This window comes from Onychostoma macrolepis, chromosome 02 (assembly GCF_012432095.1).
Source record: "Onychostoma macrolepis isolate SWU-2019 chromosome 02, ASM1243209v1, whole genome shotgun sequence".
Taxonomy (NCBI): Eukaryota; Metazoa; Chordata; class Actinopteri; order Cypriniformes; family Cyprinidae; genus Onychostoma; species Onychostoma macrolepis.
In genome coordinates this window covers 5,433,986-5,450,147 of record NC_081156.1, presented here as the reverse complement: position 1 = coordinate 5,450,147, position 16,162 = coordinate 5,433,986, and the positions used below count along the sequence as shown (strand labels likewise).

General features: G+C 35.4%; 1 protein-coding gene and 1 long non-coding RNA gene across 8 annotated transcripts in view; both read right to left on the bottom strand.

The window, feature by feature from the left end:
* Window positions 1–38: 38 nt before the first annotated feature.
* On the bottom strand, window positions 39–7,952 carry bcl6ab (BCL6A transcription repressor b). 2 transcript variants are annotated; one of them, XM_058765248.1, is made up of 9 exons: window positions 7,839–7,952; window positions 6,126–6,293; window positions 5,815–6,036; window positions 4,284–4,985; window positions 4,112–4,203; window positions 1,605–1,763; window positions 1,383–1,516; window positions 1,162–1,299; window positions 39–697 (listed from the first exon to the last, which is right to left on the bottom strand). In XM_058765248.1, exons 2-9 carry the CDS (start codon window positions 6,284–6,286, stop codon window positions 557–559), a joined length of 1,749 nt encoding a protein of 582 aa, XP_058621231.1. In that variant the 5' UTR covers window positions 6,287–6,293; window positions 7,839–7,952; the 3' UTR covers window positions 39–556. The 2 variants fall into 2 exon arrangements, with proteins under 2 accessions (XP_058621231.1, XP_058621239.1); XM_058765256.1 differs by having other exon boundaries at window positions 1,383–1,513.
* Window positions 7,953–11,511: 3,559 nt separating this feature from the next.
* Window positions 11,512–16,162, bottom strand: part of LOC131527994 (uncharacterized) — a 10,768-nt gene continuing 6,117 nt past the window's right edge. For 3 of the 6 annotated variants that reach the window (XR_009267804.1, XR_009267805.1, XR_009267807.1), the window contains exon 4: window positions 11,512–16,138. This is a non-coding gene — a long non-coding RNA (uncharacterized LOC131527994). The remainder of the gene's footprint in view (window positions 16,139–16,162) is intronic. The other 3 variants (XR_009267806.1, XR_009267809.1, XR_009267808.1) reach the window with 3 other exon arrangements.

Sequence of the window (16,162 nt, the reverse complement as noted above, 5' to 3'; positions counted from 1 at the left end):
AATAATAATAATAATCAAACCAGAACTTTGCATTTGTTTGGTATGAAATATTTTATTGCATGGACCTTCGGTCCTCTAGTACCAAAAACAGCTGTACAAATACATGTAAATCCAATATAACTGTCGGACAAAGCAGAGCTTCTTTAAATGTACCACACTGACAAAACATATACACTGCAATTGCATAATTATTTTTGTACCAGTATTCCCTGTCATTTATTATATACAATGCATAGTTTTACTGAAAAGGGAGTGAAACAGCATTCTTCATAAAAATAAATACTAGAGATCTTGGACTATGACTCAGGCTGTCATGACAAGAGCTTGACGTACGATGCTTGGAAGTCAGTATTTACAGTAAAATCTTAAACCATCACGCAGGCTGAACCAGAATGTGCTGGTGAACTAATCCATATTTAAGAAATAATAGGCAGCGTCACCATACGAGTAAACACAGACATTGGCAAGACAAAGATCCATGCGGGAATCTGCATTTTCTGATGGCTTTTCTCGCTAAAGGAACTTGAAAATGTCTCTGAAACAGCTTGATGTGTTTTCAAGAGGTCACGAGGGAGGCGACGGGCAGGTCTGTTCTGCTTCTGCACTGGACCTTGGTGTTGGTGACGGCGCCGTGCTTTTGTCGCAGGTGCAGACGCAGCTGACTCTTGTGGCGGAAGTGCAGGTCACAATTCTCACACTGAAATGAGAAGCCAAGAAGAGTTCACATCAAATGATTTCTCAGTTCTAATATTCAATACTGATATGTGAACAAATGTGACCTTGGACCACAAAACCAGTCATAAGGGTCAATTTTTGAAATTGAGATTTATACAACATCTGAAAGCTGAATAAATAAGCGTTCCATTGATGTATTGTTTGTTAGGATCGGACAATATTTGGTCGAGATACAACTATTTGAAAATTTCTTAGCAATGCATATTACTAATCAAAAAATACGTTTTTATATATATACAGTAGGAAATTTACAAAATATCTTCATGGAACATGATCTTTACTTAATATCCTAATGATTTTTGGCATAAAAGAAAAATCAATAATTTTGACCCATACAATGTATTTTTGGCTATTGCTACAAATATACCCCAGCGACTTAAGACTGGTTTTGTGGTCCAGGGTCACAGATGTGCAGCTGATGCTCACATGATAAGGTTTCTCTCCCGTGTGTATTCGTAAGTGACTCTTCAGTGTCTGAAGGTGGCGGAAGCGCGTGCCGCAGATGTCACATGGGTACGGTTTCTCTCCGGTGTGGATCAGTACGTGAGCCCTCAGATGAGCCACCTGAAAACACGAAAGCAGAAGATGAAGAGCATTTGCTTTGCATTGTCACCGTACAGAAACACACTGGGGGTCTGATATAGTACCTGGACGAAGCGCGAGCCGCAGGTTTCACATTTGTATGGTTTTTCTCCTGAGTGGATCCGTGAGTGTGTCTTCAGATTGGCAGGTCTGTTGAACTGCGCTCCACACACGCTGCAGCGGTACGGTTTCTCTCCTGCTACAATAAACCAGTATAAAAATGTAAAACTGCAACACACAGGTCTGAGTGAGCACCATCGCAGAGTTCCAAAGCATTGCAAATGTACCTGTGTGGACGGACTTGTGGCTCGCTAGGTTTCCGTTATAGCAGAACATGGCCTGGCAGCGGTCACATTTGTAGGATTTTCCGTCCTGCAGCCACCGCAGCTTCTCTGCGTCAGATTCGCTCCTGGACTCACAGTCGTTACAGTAGACTCTGTCCCGCTCTGCAAACACAACACAAGAGCTATTAGGATTCATTCACACACTGGAAGTTATGAAATCAGATCTATTAGTTCAGACTGTCAACATTGGTTATGATAATGATATAATAACAATAAGATTCCAAAATACTTTTATCCACAACAGTTAAGAATAGCAGACATGGTGGGAAAACTTTTCACATTCACCGCACATACTGCCCTGTGACCAATAGGGGGCCCCAAAGAGGAAAAAAAACCCAACAGGAAAATAATGAATAAAAATAAACCTCAGGTATGTTCACTTAAAATATATAATGTAATACTTAAATATTGTTAAATGTTATTAATATTAACTATTAAAACATTAAAACGTTTTAATATTTAATCAGGTATTACATATATATCACTCAAATATAGCACACACACACACACACATATATATATATATATATATATATATATATATATATATATATATATATATATATATATATATATATATATATATATATATATATATATATATATATATATACACAAAGTAATTCCTAAATATTATTAAATATGACTGCAACTATTAAAAGTTTTAGTATGTATATTACTAGTATTTTAAAGCTGCAGTCCGTAAGTTTTGCCTCTTTGTCGCCATCTCTGTTTGAAAACCTGGAATTGCAGTTACTTGCAGAATTATCTCGCTTGCGTGGGATGTGATGTGGGACAGCTCCAGAGCGGATGAATCTAAAGTTTTGAGGTGAATGCGTGGCTGTCAGTCACCACACCGGTGTGGATATTTACTGTACTTCACAATCACAGATTAGCCTACGTCTTGGAATATATGAATATATTGGAATATATGACCCAAATAAGAATTTTCACCGTATATTGCCATCTGACCAAGTAAGTAACAAGTCTGCCACGTTTGTTCTGACCAACTGAGGAAAAAAGCATTACCATAAATCTCGCTACCAATGGTGATTTAATCTAAAGATCGGTTAGCTCATATCACATCAAACCATGCAAAGTATTATTATTGTTATACTTTATTCTCAAATTATTAATGTTAACAACATCAGCATCGCGTGACTATGAGTATAGTGTGTATTAATGTGTAGGTTTCAATTTCTGTACAGTTTAATCTAATTGTCATGCCATTCGAATTTCATATTAAGAAATTATTTTAACCCAAAAAGCAGACTATGCTCCCTTCGAACTGGTTTTCTTTAAAATACAAATCTTGTGTAATCCCAGGCTCTCTGTATTCAGAAGCACATTTAAAACAGGAATATAATTGAATTTCATTCACATGTGTTTCATAAAAACATAATCCTTTCTGGATTACAATCTGCCATCAGAATGATACATTTAATTATTCCAGCTGCTGTGAGAAAAGGCTATAAACGATCCGCCACCCTCAGGATCCTCACATGTGAGAGCCTCGTAGCCGGGAAAACCTCTTTATGTTTACAGACGTGACGTAATGACACAGTGCCATGCTCGAATTTCCTGCGAAAACCTACCCGTACCACTCAAATTAGAAAACATTATTATAAGCTAAGCATTGTGAATCAGGTTAAAGTGAGGTGATAGTTTCAACACTGGCTGGTTATGTACTTGCTCAAATATTGATTTCAGATCATTTTTAAACAAAAAAAGTTATGGACTGCAGATTTAATATTAAATAGGTTATTACAAATACATTGCTTATATATAACCCACATACATAAAATGTAATGCCTAAATATTTTTAATAATAATAATAATTAATAACTACTACAATTTTAAAATACTCAAGTGAACATACACAAGTTTTATTTTTTTTTAAACTCCGAAAACCACTGGGGCCTAGATTTTTGTAAATAGTTGATACTACTACTACTACTAATTATCATTATTATTATTATGTAATAACTAAATATGATTATTAATGACAAACCAATGCTATTATTATTGACAAATTACAAAACTAAATAATAAAATATTGAAATGTTAAAGTTATTTATTTATTTATTAATAAATCAATTATTACTGTTTTATTATTATTATTAGTTATATTAATTTTAAAATAATTATTCATGTTTAATAAATTTAGGTATTACATTAGATTATATGTAATATCATACCAAATACTAATAAATATAATTTTCCTAAAATATCCTATTATTTCCTAAAAGTTTTTTACAGAAAAAGATGGGGGCCACAGTCAAATCTTAGATGTATCTAAAAAAACAACAAAAACTGTTACTCTGACCATTCTGACTGACACATGCCCCCAAAAATATTAAATTCTCTAAAAAAATGTTTTATCAGATTTTGCCCATGAATGCTGTTTAGGCCCAAAATCCATTTCAACATTGTGAAGAAAGTGTGTTCACCTGATCTTGTGGGTCCTGTGCTGCTCTCCTCTGTCAAAGTGTTGGGAAGTGAAGAGTCGTGTTTCTCTTTTTTGATGCAGTCATCTGCAGAGCTAAAAACACCATGTTTAGAATAATGCATCAAATACTAACACTTGCCACACTGCCATCCTTAAAGTTTGGCTTCACTGACCTGCTATCCATAATGAGCTGCCCTCGGGCTTCACCGCTCTTGGTGGTGGATTCTGTAGCCATGTGGGATGGAGTCGGCGAGCTATTGTCATTCGCCCCGTCTGTGGAGTTCAGCACAATGAACTTGTACTTCTTCCAATTGCGGACCTTGGGGAGACTGATGGAGCTGGGAGGAGACGCCGCTCCTCGACTGCAGCTGCTGGACTCTGCGGGTGAGTTGGGTTGGCAGTCTGATCTGAGAGGGCTCTTGGGCCCACTGGTGTGACACGGCTCAATGCTCTCCACCTCTGAATTCAGAAGCGGAGTCTTCCTGTCTCCCTCGGCTCGAGCTGAACGGAAGAGCACAGATGGACGGTTCCTCTCCTCTCTGGCCTCCGTGGCTCCTCCGTTAGTCACGGTCCGAGCCGAGGCTCTGCTGTCTGGCGGGGAGTGCTGCTGGCGGGCTATTATGCCAGTCTTCGGGATCTGCCAGAGCGGGTTTGTGGTGTTGGAGGTGTCCATGGGGAGAGGTAGATGTCTATAGAAGCGAGAAGGGCTTTCAGTGGAAGTGCCGACTGCATAGTGCAGATTTGGAGGAGCGTAAGTGCTGAAGTTCATGCTGGATTGGGTGTTCAGGGCATCGCTGAGGATGAAGGGAGCTTCTGAAGATAAACAGCCGTGATTAACCAGCATCTCTGCTCTGGTCTGCTTTACACACAAGCCCCTTTGAGAAAAACCAGCAGATGATGAGTCAGTGATAAATAACAGTGTCCAAGATGAAGAAAAAGAAATCTAAGGGCCAGTTCTGTAATCGTTGTATTCGTCTTATTGGTTTATTTTTGTTTTGAAAAACCTTTATACCATTTTTAACCATCGTTTGATTTAATGACTGACTTTAAAGAAATGTCATGTGGTGTAATCACTTAAAAAGCAATAAAATATTTTTACACCTTTAATACAAGCGTACACATTAAAATGTTCAAAATTCTACATACAATATTAAAATTATATACAGTATAAAATAATTATTATATAAATAACTATATATATATATATATATATATATATATATTATAACATTTATTATTATAATATTACATTTATACAAAATTACAAATATCATGAATTATAATGTGTAATGTTTTGGGGGCTAGACTACATGACAAATTCCAATGCAAATGAACTTTGCCATGTCAAAAAAGTCAAATTATGTGATATTTTAAGAGACTTAAAAACTTGAATAAAAACATAGAAACTTGAGAGGCAGACAAGTTTTTCAACTATTCAATATTAACAGGTAGTGAAGCAGTTTTTTTGTTTCTTTGATGATGCCATTCTATTTAATTGATATATACCTTTTAATGAGTTTTTTTCCTTCATTATATCAGGAAAGTTGTATCATCCTATTTTTTTCCATATGCAGCCCCCCCCATATTTTTTTTTTAAATTACAAATATGCTCATCATATATGCAGTGAACTACATTTTTAATGTATTTCTGAATTATTAATTCAAATATTAATAATTCACTTAATATATTAATAATGCACTCACCTGGAGTCTATGAACCTCTGGCATGTGTCCATCACATGCTCCATCTGTAAGTATGTGGCTGTGTTGAGGGTGGCTATAATGAAGTTGTCTTGAAGCGTGAGGCAAGACGTATACATGAACTCCAATAATATGGCGAAGCCATCGGGGTCCACCTTTGGATCTAAACTTATGATGCTCAAGGTGCTTTTATAAGCATCTTCAAACATGGAGTAGAAGAGGCCACTAGAAAAAGACAAGATGGAATGCAAATGTCACTTACAGTGCATGCCATGTATTTAACATTTTGCAAAATGCAAAAGTTATAGCACTACCTGCATGCCATCAGAACTGTCTTATGGGCCCGGAACTGCTGCCCACCAACCACAATGGTGACATCGGTCAGGATGTTTCTGCTGCGGAGGCGGTTGAAGTTGAACAGCACATCACCAGCATGGCGAGTGAACTTAATGCAGCCGTCTGCTGCACTTGACATTGTTCACCTGCGCACAAAGCATTCAGAATCAAGTAAAACATCTGAATGAATGTTATGCATTCAATGAATACATACTAAACTTTTAAAAACAAACTATATCACACCAGATATACTTTAAAAAAATATATAATAAAAAATATATATATCTGTATAGTTATATCTAATGTTACACAATCATAACAAAACTGAAGGTGTGCAAGTTTAGTCAAATGAACACTAGATGTCCACAAAATCACAATGTTGCAAACTGAAGATATGATTTACATTTACATTTAGGCCTAACAATATTTTATATTAAAATATTCTTTGTGAAATATATAATACTAATTATTACGTCTCTATAGTCATCATTTGCTTTGAGTTTGTTCATTTTGAATAGTTCTTCATTTATAGTAAAATATCTAATTGTTGTTTTACACATACTGTACAATTCATACATACTTTTAAATATTTAAAATCCCCCTTAACTGCTATATTCATATAATTTTAATATTTACTATATGCATTCGACTTGAGCGAGCAAAGTGTGCAGACAAACCTAGAGAGCTGCCTACCAAGACAGCTTTAAACAGCCTAATATACGCTTTTATATTAGAGATACGATACCCCGAAAATGCCATCTAAGTAGGCAGCTTACTAAGTTTGAGACACAGCCCTCGAGTCACGAAATTAACCAGATCTCACCGACGACGTCTTTACGCTTTTGATATTATTTCAGAAATTCACCTTTGCTCTGAAAAACATGCATTACCTTGCATTTAGACAAACATCACTATATAGGGAGCAGTAGGCTATATGATTTAAGACACTTTCCCGAGTGACACTTGTTGAACAGCGAAGGTTCATATCAAACACTGTCACATATTGACTAAGTATTACAGCGACAAGTTTATGAATAAAAGCCACATGAGTAGACAATATTACAGGTGTTTGTATTTGAGACAGAGACTGCAGTACACATAAATAATCTCACGACATTAATTTGTTTGAATGTTGACGCAATCGAACATAAAACATATTCGCATGCTGGATTTATTAACCATAATTTATGACATTTTCCACGAAAACCAGTTCACCAGCATATAATCGCACGCGCATGGGTGAATGACAAAGTCAGAGAAAACCTATAAAGAAATTTTGGCATGTAAAATTGAAAATGTAAGTTATATGATCTATAATAACGCGTATTATAATACTGTTTTATGACCACACAGGCTGTCTATAATTTATAGGGAATAAACTTAGTTTCCCTCCCATATAAAGTTGCATAAACCTGTCTTTATTATACAATTCAGAGCTTCCTAAATCAGCTTAACCTCACTGAATCTAACGCAACTCTATAGAGAGCGAAACTGACAAATGAGACGAACAAGATTAGTAATTCACGCAATTAGGCCAACAAAAGTCGAGTTGCGTAATTAACACGGCAGCTCTAAATACAAGAAAGTAGTCTGGTGTAAAACAAAATAAAAAAAACAACTATAGAAATAACTCGTTTCTTTAGAGCGTTTCGTGTTTAGTCTAGACTTTTTGCTAGATAGAAGAAAATCACCTGGTATATTTTTCTTGGAAGTGTCCACCGAAGGCAGTTCTTGGAAGAACTCTTCTGAGAAGACGCAGTTCGCAATTCTCGGAATTTTACCAGTGGACTGTACCACTGAGACACGGAGGGGACATCCGGACTTACTGTCCTCACGCTCCTGTAGTGCCAACTTACTGCTTATCAGAAACATCATCCAAGTCTTTCTGAAAGCTTTAAAACTAACACGTATGCTAGATGTTATTGCTTTTAGCACTTTGTTTATTAACATTGTCGTTGTAAGTACACTCCGCGCCTCTGTATGTGTTGGTTCGCTCCAGAGACGCGGTCATAATCTACGTCACACCTCCACCCACCCTTTCACTGCTGTACAGATCCGGCAGAAATGGTTCCTCCCGATGTGACCCCTCCATTATAATAATGTGTATACTATGCCATAACTCATAAGCTACATTTAAGTCTTGTGAAGATAAATTACCAAGTAAATCACACAGAAAAAGCTATCTATTTTTGTCTGTCCGCGATAAGTTTTAGATGTGTGTTAATGATGACAGTAGCTGTTTGATATTCTCCAGTTCTAGGTTAACAATAACACCACGATATTATAATATGTGACCCTGGATCACAAAACCAGTCTTAAGTCGCTGGGGTATATTTGTAGCAATAGCCAAAAATACATTTTATGGGTCAAAATTATAAAAAAATAAATAAATAAATATTATAAAATAAACCATTAGGATATTAAGTAAATATCATGTTCCATGAAGATATTTTGTAAATTTCTTACTGTAAATGTATAGAAACTTAGTAAATGCATTGCTAAGAACTTAATTTGGACAACTTTAAAGGCGATTTTCTCAATATTTAGATTTTTTTTTGCACCCTCAGATTCCAGATTTTCAAATAGTTGTATCTCGGCCCAAATATTGTCCGATCCTAACAAACCATACATCAATTTATTTAAAACTTATTTTATTCAGCTTTCAGATGATGTATAAATCTCAATTTAGAAAAATTGGCACTTAAGACTGGTTTTGAGGTCCAGAGTCACATATTATTATTACATTGTTATTATTATTATTTAACATTTTGGGAGTTGTCTATTTCATAAAAGGTTGAGATACTTCTTCCAAATCGATAAGTTTGTGGTTTTGCTCAATTTATAATAGATAAAATCTCGAACCACTTGTCATTGGTCGTTTGCATTATTTGCACATCTGCTAAATAAATAAATAAAAATGAAACACGAACCTGTTAAAAAAAACTAAAACTTTTTTTTACGAGAAACATACACTCTGTATCCACATACATTTTTAATGAGTCAGGGAATGTGGCAGCAGCATAATAATACTGTACTATAATATTATGGCAAATAATGAGTTTTGATACTTTAAGAAGGTGTTATATCTAAATGTCAGAATTTTTATTTTTGGGTGAATTTTCTCTTTAACATTGTCCGTTTCTAATTACATGCTCTCTAAAGTAACATCACAAGATCTGGGAGGTCACAGATTGATTACAGCATAGAATTAAGATGGCAATTGAGGCAAAAAAGGTCTCTTACATACACACACGCACACACACACACACACACTTAAGCTCATGACTGCTTCAGCAGTGTACTGTAACTTAACACTCAACAAAGCAGCTATTCAGGACCATAACGCAGTGCACACAGCTCTCAACACTATTTATATATCAGTCCCAAAGAGGTACTGGAAACATGCACAGAAAAAAACTCTCATCTAACATATTGTGCTTCAGGTACTCCAAGAACAAAGCATAACATTTACAAAACTAAGACGATTGTGAATTCCCTCAAGAAATACTAGAGGTCCAGAGGTCAAACAAAAAAATGTTATACTAAAATTATTTTAATAAAATCACAATAGTGTGTGTGTGTGTGTGTGGATATGTATATATATATATATATATATATATACATGTGTATATATATATATATATATATATATATATATATATATATGCATGTGTGTATATATACACATATATATATATATATATATATATATATGTGTATGTATGTATGTGTATATATATATATATATAATTTGTAGGCCTATGAATGCATATATTAGTTAGATAAATAATAGGTAAATAAATGATTATTGCATTAAACTGCTATTGAATGTGCATGAGGAGAAATTACAGCATGTTGGAGAGCAGTAAAAAAAAGTAGCATGCTAGAAATGATGGGCATAACCGAGCGCTGAACGACTGGCCTAGAAATGTCTGCAATGCAGAGACAATCATTACAGTGTAGCGCTTTGATATTGCACATCTTCCTGACAGTTAAGCGAAGTTCTGTATTGCTTCTGTATGGGAAATCGTTTTTGAAGTTCTTTCATTGTGAAAGGTTGGCAACATATCATATATCTTAAACCTCATTGTGAAACTGCCCCCACCTCTCACATATCTAAATACATGCTTCCTCTTTCTTCAGAAGAGGAAAGTGCCCTATCGGAAATACACGCTGCTGTCACAGACCTCTCATTCTCATATGGACGATGACTTCTTCTAGAGAAATTTGTCTCATGGTATTTTTTTTATACGGATTTCAGTGTTTTTGGCTTTGTTGAAAGTGAATGTCATTCTTTTCTTTAGAAACATGAACATAATCTATTTATTACATATTTATTGGCAGGCCCAGCTCAACCCACCCAGGGTAATACACGTTTTGCTTGTTGGTCATTTTATGACTCGCCCTAAAAACATTTTTTTGGCCCACCTCAGAGAACTGGAGCCAAGTCTGTTCACCAAACATTTCTTCAAAAAGACCATACTGCTCTAGTTTGAATGCTAAATTAAGGTACTGTTTTTATCAACATAGATTGAATACATTTCACAAACACGTATCTGTCACACATATCGATATACTTGTCAATGGCAACAATGCTGTGACAACAATTTTACTCATCACTATCACACATCAAAGACACAGTTCAGAGAGTTGACAGGCTGTTCCAAGAAAAGCATTCATATACAGGCCATAGATGACTCGGTGACTGTCATCTGTGTTATCTCAGTCCTTCAGGTTTTGTAGTGATCTGCAAGGCTGCACCTACAGTGGCGTAAAACCTCATTGCATACGAACACCTCGTTCATTGACAAACACACACACATGCTTGTCTCACTTTAGCTTCAGATAAAACACAAGCTTGTTTTGAAATATGTGTGTTCCTTTACATTATGATGTTTTATTTGGTTTTTGGTTGTGACATTAGTGACAATATACATTTTTAAAAAAAGGAAACCTGTATGTAACACAAAAGAAGATATTTTGAAGAATGTTGATGGCCAAATAGTTTTGGTTCCTATTGACAGAATAAAGTAAGTCATTCAGGGTTAGAACAACATGATGACAGGACTTTCATTTTTGGATGGACTATGCCTTTAATAGAAACTTTCACCCAGTGATATAACCGGTAGATCCAACAATTCACTGTTCTAGTAAATAGTGCATGTCATTTATTTTAGCATGGGATCATTCCTGCACACAAAACATCCGTTAAAGTTACCGTGAAATTAAAGTCATGGCAGTTATAAAGGTCATTTTTGTACTTTGTACTTTGAGGTCGTGTATATGCTCAACATTTACAACTTCATTTACGTGTATTCATTTCAAAATGAGAAAATGGGTCAAAAATAATGAATCACAATCAAATACTTTCCAAAACGAGAATTTATTCACCTAAATGCCATCTGCAAACAACAAGCAAGTAGCAAATCCTTAGCTAAAGCCTACTGGCTACTTACGATGAGCCCTTCAATATGCTCCTGTTTCAAAAGGAAAAGATATTTCAACACATCAACACATGCTTTCACAGGGTCTTGGAGCTGTAAGTCCCCATGCAGAGCTGGATCCAGTGCACACACACCTGCACTGCACTTTGCACCTGCGTGTACTTTCAAAACACATGTGTCGGTTTTCTCAGGTCAGGATCGATTCAGCACACATGACCTCGTACTGGAAACAGAAGGCTCGCTTTGCTGTGGAAAACTACTTAACCAAACAGATCCAGAAGTCCATTGATCTTCCTTGGAGTATGTTGACCTTAGCCTCGGTTCAACGGTACAGAATCTGTGCATGAGGGGTCAAGCACTGCACCAAACTACGGTTTACTTTTTAATGAATCTGTATTGAATTGCACTGCTATTGCTTTGCTACTTGAACAGCACTGATCGATAGAAGTGACAGAGGTCACAATGCAGACTTTACATACAGGGATAGTTCTCCCAAAAAAGAAAATTCCGTCATCATTTGCTCACTCTCACGTCGATCCAAACCCTTAACATTTTCGTTCATGTTTAACCCACAAATGAAGACATTTGTAAAGAAATCTAAGAGGTTTCTGTCTGTTCAATGAGGTCTTATGGGTTTGGAACGACATTAATGACAGTATTTTCATTTTTGGGTGAACTGTCCCTTAAATACAAGTCTACTGAAGAGACACGATAACTTAATATAATTTAATGAATTTAATTAGAATTGAATCAATTTGATGAAAAAATTTAGGCTTTTACACTCTTAAAAATAAAGGTTCTTTATTGGCATCAATGGATCCATGATGAACATTTAACATTCATGGATCCTTATCATTCCACAAAAGGTTATGGAAAAAGGTTCTTCAAATGTTCATACAAAAAAACAAAAAACAAATTCTTCATACTAAGAAAGAAATGTTCATTAAAAGGTTCTCTGGGGAACAAAAGGATTCTTTATTGCGATCTATGGTTCCATAAAAACATGAAGGGCCTTTAACATCTTTGGAACCTTTCCATTCCACAAAATGTTCTTTATAGTAAAAAATAGTTATTTAGATTTTTTAAAAATGTTCTTCACACTAAGAAAAAAAATAACATTTTGTTAAGAAATATTCACTGAAAGGTTCTTTTAAGAACCCAAAATGGTTCTTCTATGGCATCACTTCAAGGGGAAAAAAACTTTTGGAACCTTTATTTTTAAGAGTGTATAAACACTGATTAATGCACATATAGAGCACATCAAATATGGTCAACAGAAGCCAAGCTATACGTGCCTGACGCGTGAGGTTTGTTTTCATGAGATTGTGTCTTTTCAGAAGACTTGGAAGACACTTCAGAAACTGCTCAGTTCATGTGGATTACTTTTACAATGTGTTTATGAACTTTTTGAACAGTCAAAATTCTGGTGTAATTGATTTTCAGTGGAGCGTCATAAATCTTTCAGGTTTCATTAAAAATATATTAACTTCGTTTTCGAAGATAATCAAAAGTCTAACAGTGACACGAGACAGCTTTCATTTTTGAGGAACTGTCCCTTTTACGAGTTTTCCAAAAAAAAAAAAAATGTGTCATGTTTTTGACAGGAAGTCAAATAGTTTTTATTCAGAAAGTACTGTGTTTCCCTCTTATTATTAGTGGGTTTTTCTGAAGCGCCACTATTGCTCATTCTTACAGGGATTTTTCCAAAATCCCTAAGTATTAAACTTTGGCATATAAATCATCCTGCCCCGTTTTTGCAACAGATATGAATCATACGCCAAATCATCCGTCAAAATAGATTAAACTGATTTCTAGCTTTATCCCTCACCCGCGCCCTTCTATGATTCTCTTGTTTCAACACCTGATCTGATTACTTAACTTTCTCCTCCATCCAGCGCTGCCCTATCCAATTACCTCACCTCACGCTGGTGTGACGTTTCTCCGTCTAAACATTTTAATGATGCAGATCCAATGCAGCTTAGCAAAGATTTACAACAACTTGTAACAGTCAGCTAAATCGGTTAAAGTTGCCTTTGTTAAAATGAGGTTAGATCGTACTGTGTGAGGCTGTGGGTGTTAAAAGAATGAGACATAGGTCTACAACAGAAATACATTAGATAAGAATGATGTATTTACAATATTCACATGAAACAATTTCCAGATAAAAATTAAACATGTTCTCTGAATCTTTTTTTATTAGTTTGAAATAGTCAAATTAGCTACCTTTCAAAACTTTGTGGTTGGTATAATGCTTTAATGTTTTTCAAAGAAGTCTCGTATGCTTATTTTTGCAATAGGAATGTGGAATTATTTGGAATTATTTGTAACATTATAAATGTTGATCATGTCACTTGATCAATGTAATACAACTTTGCTGAATAAAAATACTAATTTCTTTAAAAAAAAAAAATCTTAACTGATAAAGTCTATGCAGCTGTGCCTTAGGTGTCTTTTTTGTTGTTTAATTTATAAAGGAAATGCCGATCGATAAGTAATTTCATAACAAAAACTAACATTGACAACAACAACAGTATTAATAAAGTCAGTAACCATCAAAACAGTAATCCTAGAACAGTAATGACATAATTGATTCATGGTGCAATGCATGCTGGGAGGCCGTAAACAAATCAGCAGCATTGTTCAATATGAAACTGTTTGTTCAGACAGCTGTTCTGCGGGACAACATTTGGGGTGAATATTGTTTCATGCAAAGTCACATTTCATATCTTCATATCTGTGACTCAAGATGTTCCACATGCTGCAATTACATTAAATGTAATCGCTTTTTTAACCATGTGTGTTTATACACACTAATGATAGCATTGGCCACGTCAGTTTGTTTGCGCTTGAACAATCTCACAGGCCCTGACCTCTGCATGGCTGATACAAAGACGATATGATACAAACCCCTAAACACACGGAAAACAGTGAACTTACATCTCAAGCGCATGTCGACATGAGCACATCCTAACCTAAATATAGAAAAAACACACACACAAGTGAGTGTGTTTCCCTGTAATAATAATAATAAATAAAATAATAATCAAATTTGCTTAAAATGTACTCACCCTCAGGCCATCCAATACGTACAGCAGGTCAGCGTGATTCTTCATCAGAACAGATTTGGAGAAAGTTAGCATTACACTTGCTCATCAATGGATGCTCTGCAGTGAATGGGTGCCGTCAGAATGAGAGTCCAAACAGCTGATAAAAACATCACAATAATTCACAAGTAATCCACACGACTCCAGTACATCAATTAATGTCTTTTAACTTTATACTACTGTTTTCTCCATAATCCATAATAATGCTTTCTCCAATGACAACGACGGTGCTTGATCTGTGCATATTTCTCTCCTGATTCAGATGAGACGCCTTTTTACTGGAGAAAGCAATTTTATGGATAGAGGACTCATTTGAAGTTAAAAGTGCCTGAGGGTAAATTTTCAGCAAATTTTCATTTGTGGGTGAACTATTCCTTTAATGTTAATTTGATCATTTACTAATACATTAATAAAATTAAAAGTTGTATCTATTAACATTGTTTAATGGTCCTAACATGAATGAACAACAAACAGCTGTATTTTTATTAAGTGACATTAACAAAGATTGACAAAAATCATGAATTGCTCATTGTTAGATCATTTTACTTAATGCTTTACCTAAAAGTGTTATCTGATCAATTCATTATTAAGTCACTAACAAATATTATATAATGACATGCATGCATGAACATACATAAAAAAAAACTGAATCATTGTTGCATATTTCTAACTATGTGAATCTACATTAAGAATATGATCCTATAATAAGCATAATATACAGTATGTGCTTTTTGAAAGTTTTTTTTAACGTAAGACATCTACAGTCCTTCAGCTGTGATCATATAGGCTCAGAAATGATACCCTCAGCACTTGTTGCTTCTGCAAGTGCTCACTTCAGCTATCTTTAGCTCTGACACTTCCATACTTAGAGTAAACAGCTTATCATTGGCCAGCGTTTGGTCATAAACCTGTTACACCATATATCACTACTTCTGCTTCCAGAAACACACCAGTATAAACTCAAACTGATCATCATTTTGAGGTTATTCAAAGTTCACAGTGTACTTAATATTATATGATGTCCAATATTGATCATACAGCAGCAAAACTGACAAGGAGGGCTGATTTGATGATAAACATAAATGCTCTATTTTGGTGGTTAACAGTGTTCCTGTATAGGCATCTGTTTGTGCATAATGTTCTGTACAAAGTAATTAAGGCGACATAGTTACTGGAAAAGAAGAACATGCAAAACTGGATCCCTCACCTCAGGCATTACAATTTAGAATGTTGAAATGGGTGAGGCAAGTCAAAGCAGGTTGAATACAGGGTATTTTCAGAAGGTTAACGTTACAGCAAACTCCACCTTATGCGTGAAGGTATCTGCCAAGACTGTCAGCTGAGTGAGGAGTGCATAGCTTTCTAGGAATGCAGGACAGAGTGACAGAGCTCTTCAAAAACAAGACCTCGACCTACAGCGTGAACCTGTTTTCAATGCGCCCCCTGGTGGACAAACAAACACATCTG

What these genes read in the sequence shown, in the direction of transcription:
- bcl6ab (XM_058765248.1), bottom strand. Translation starts at nt 6,286, where the DNA reads ATGTCAAGTGCAGCAGACGGCTGCATTAAGTTCACTCGCCATGCTGGT. An exon ending in CACAGGACCCACAAGATCAG is followed by an intron (nt 1,764 to 4,111) that starts GTGAACACACTT and finishes TTGTGTTTGCAG; the next exon opens with AGCGGGACAGAGTCTACTGT. An exon ending in CGGGAGAGAAACCTTATCAT is followed by an intron (nt 698 to 1,161) that starts GTGAGCATCAGC and finishes TTCTCATTTCAG; the next exon opens with TGTGAGAATTGTGACCTGCA.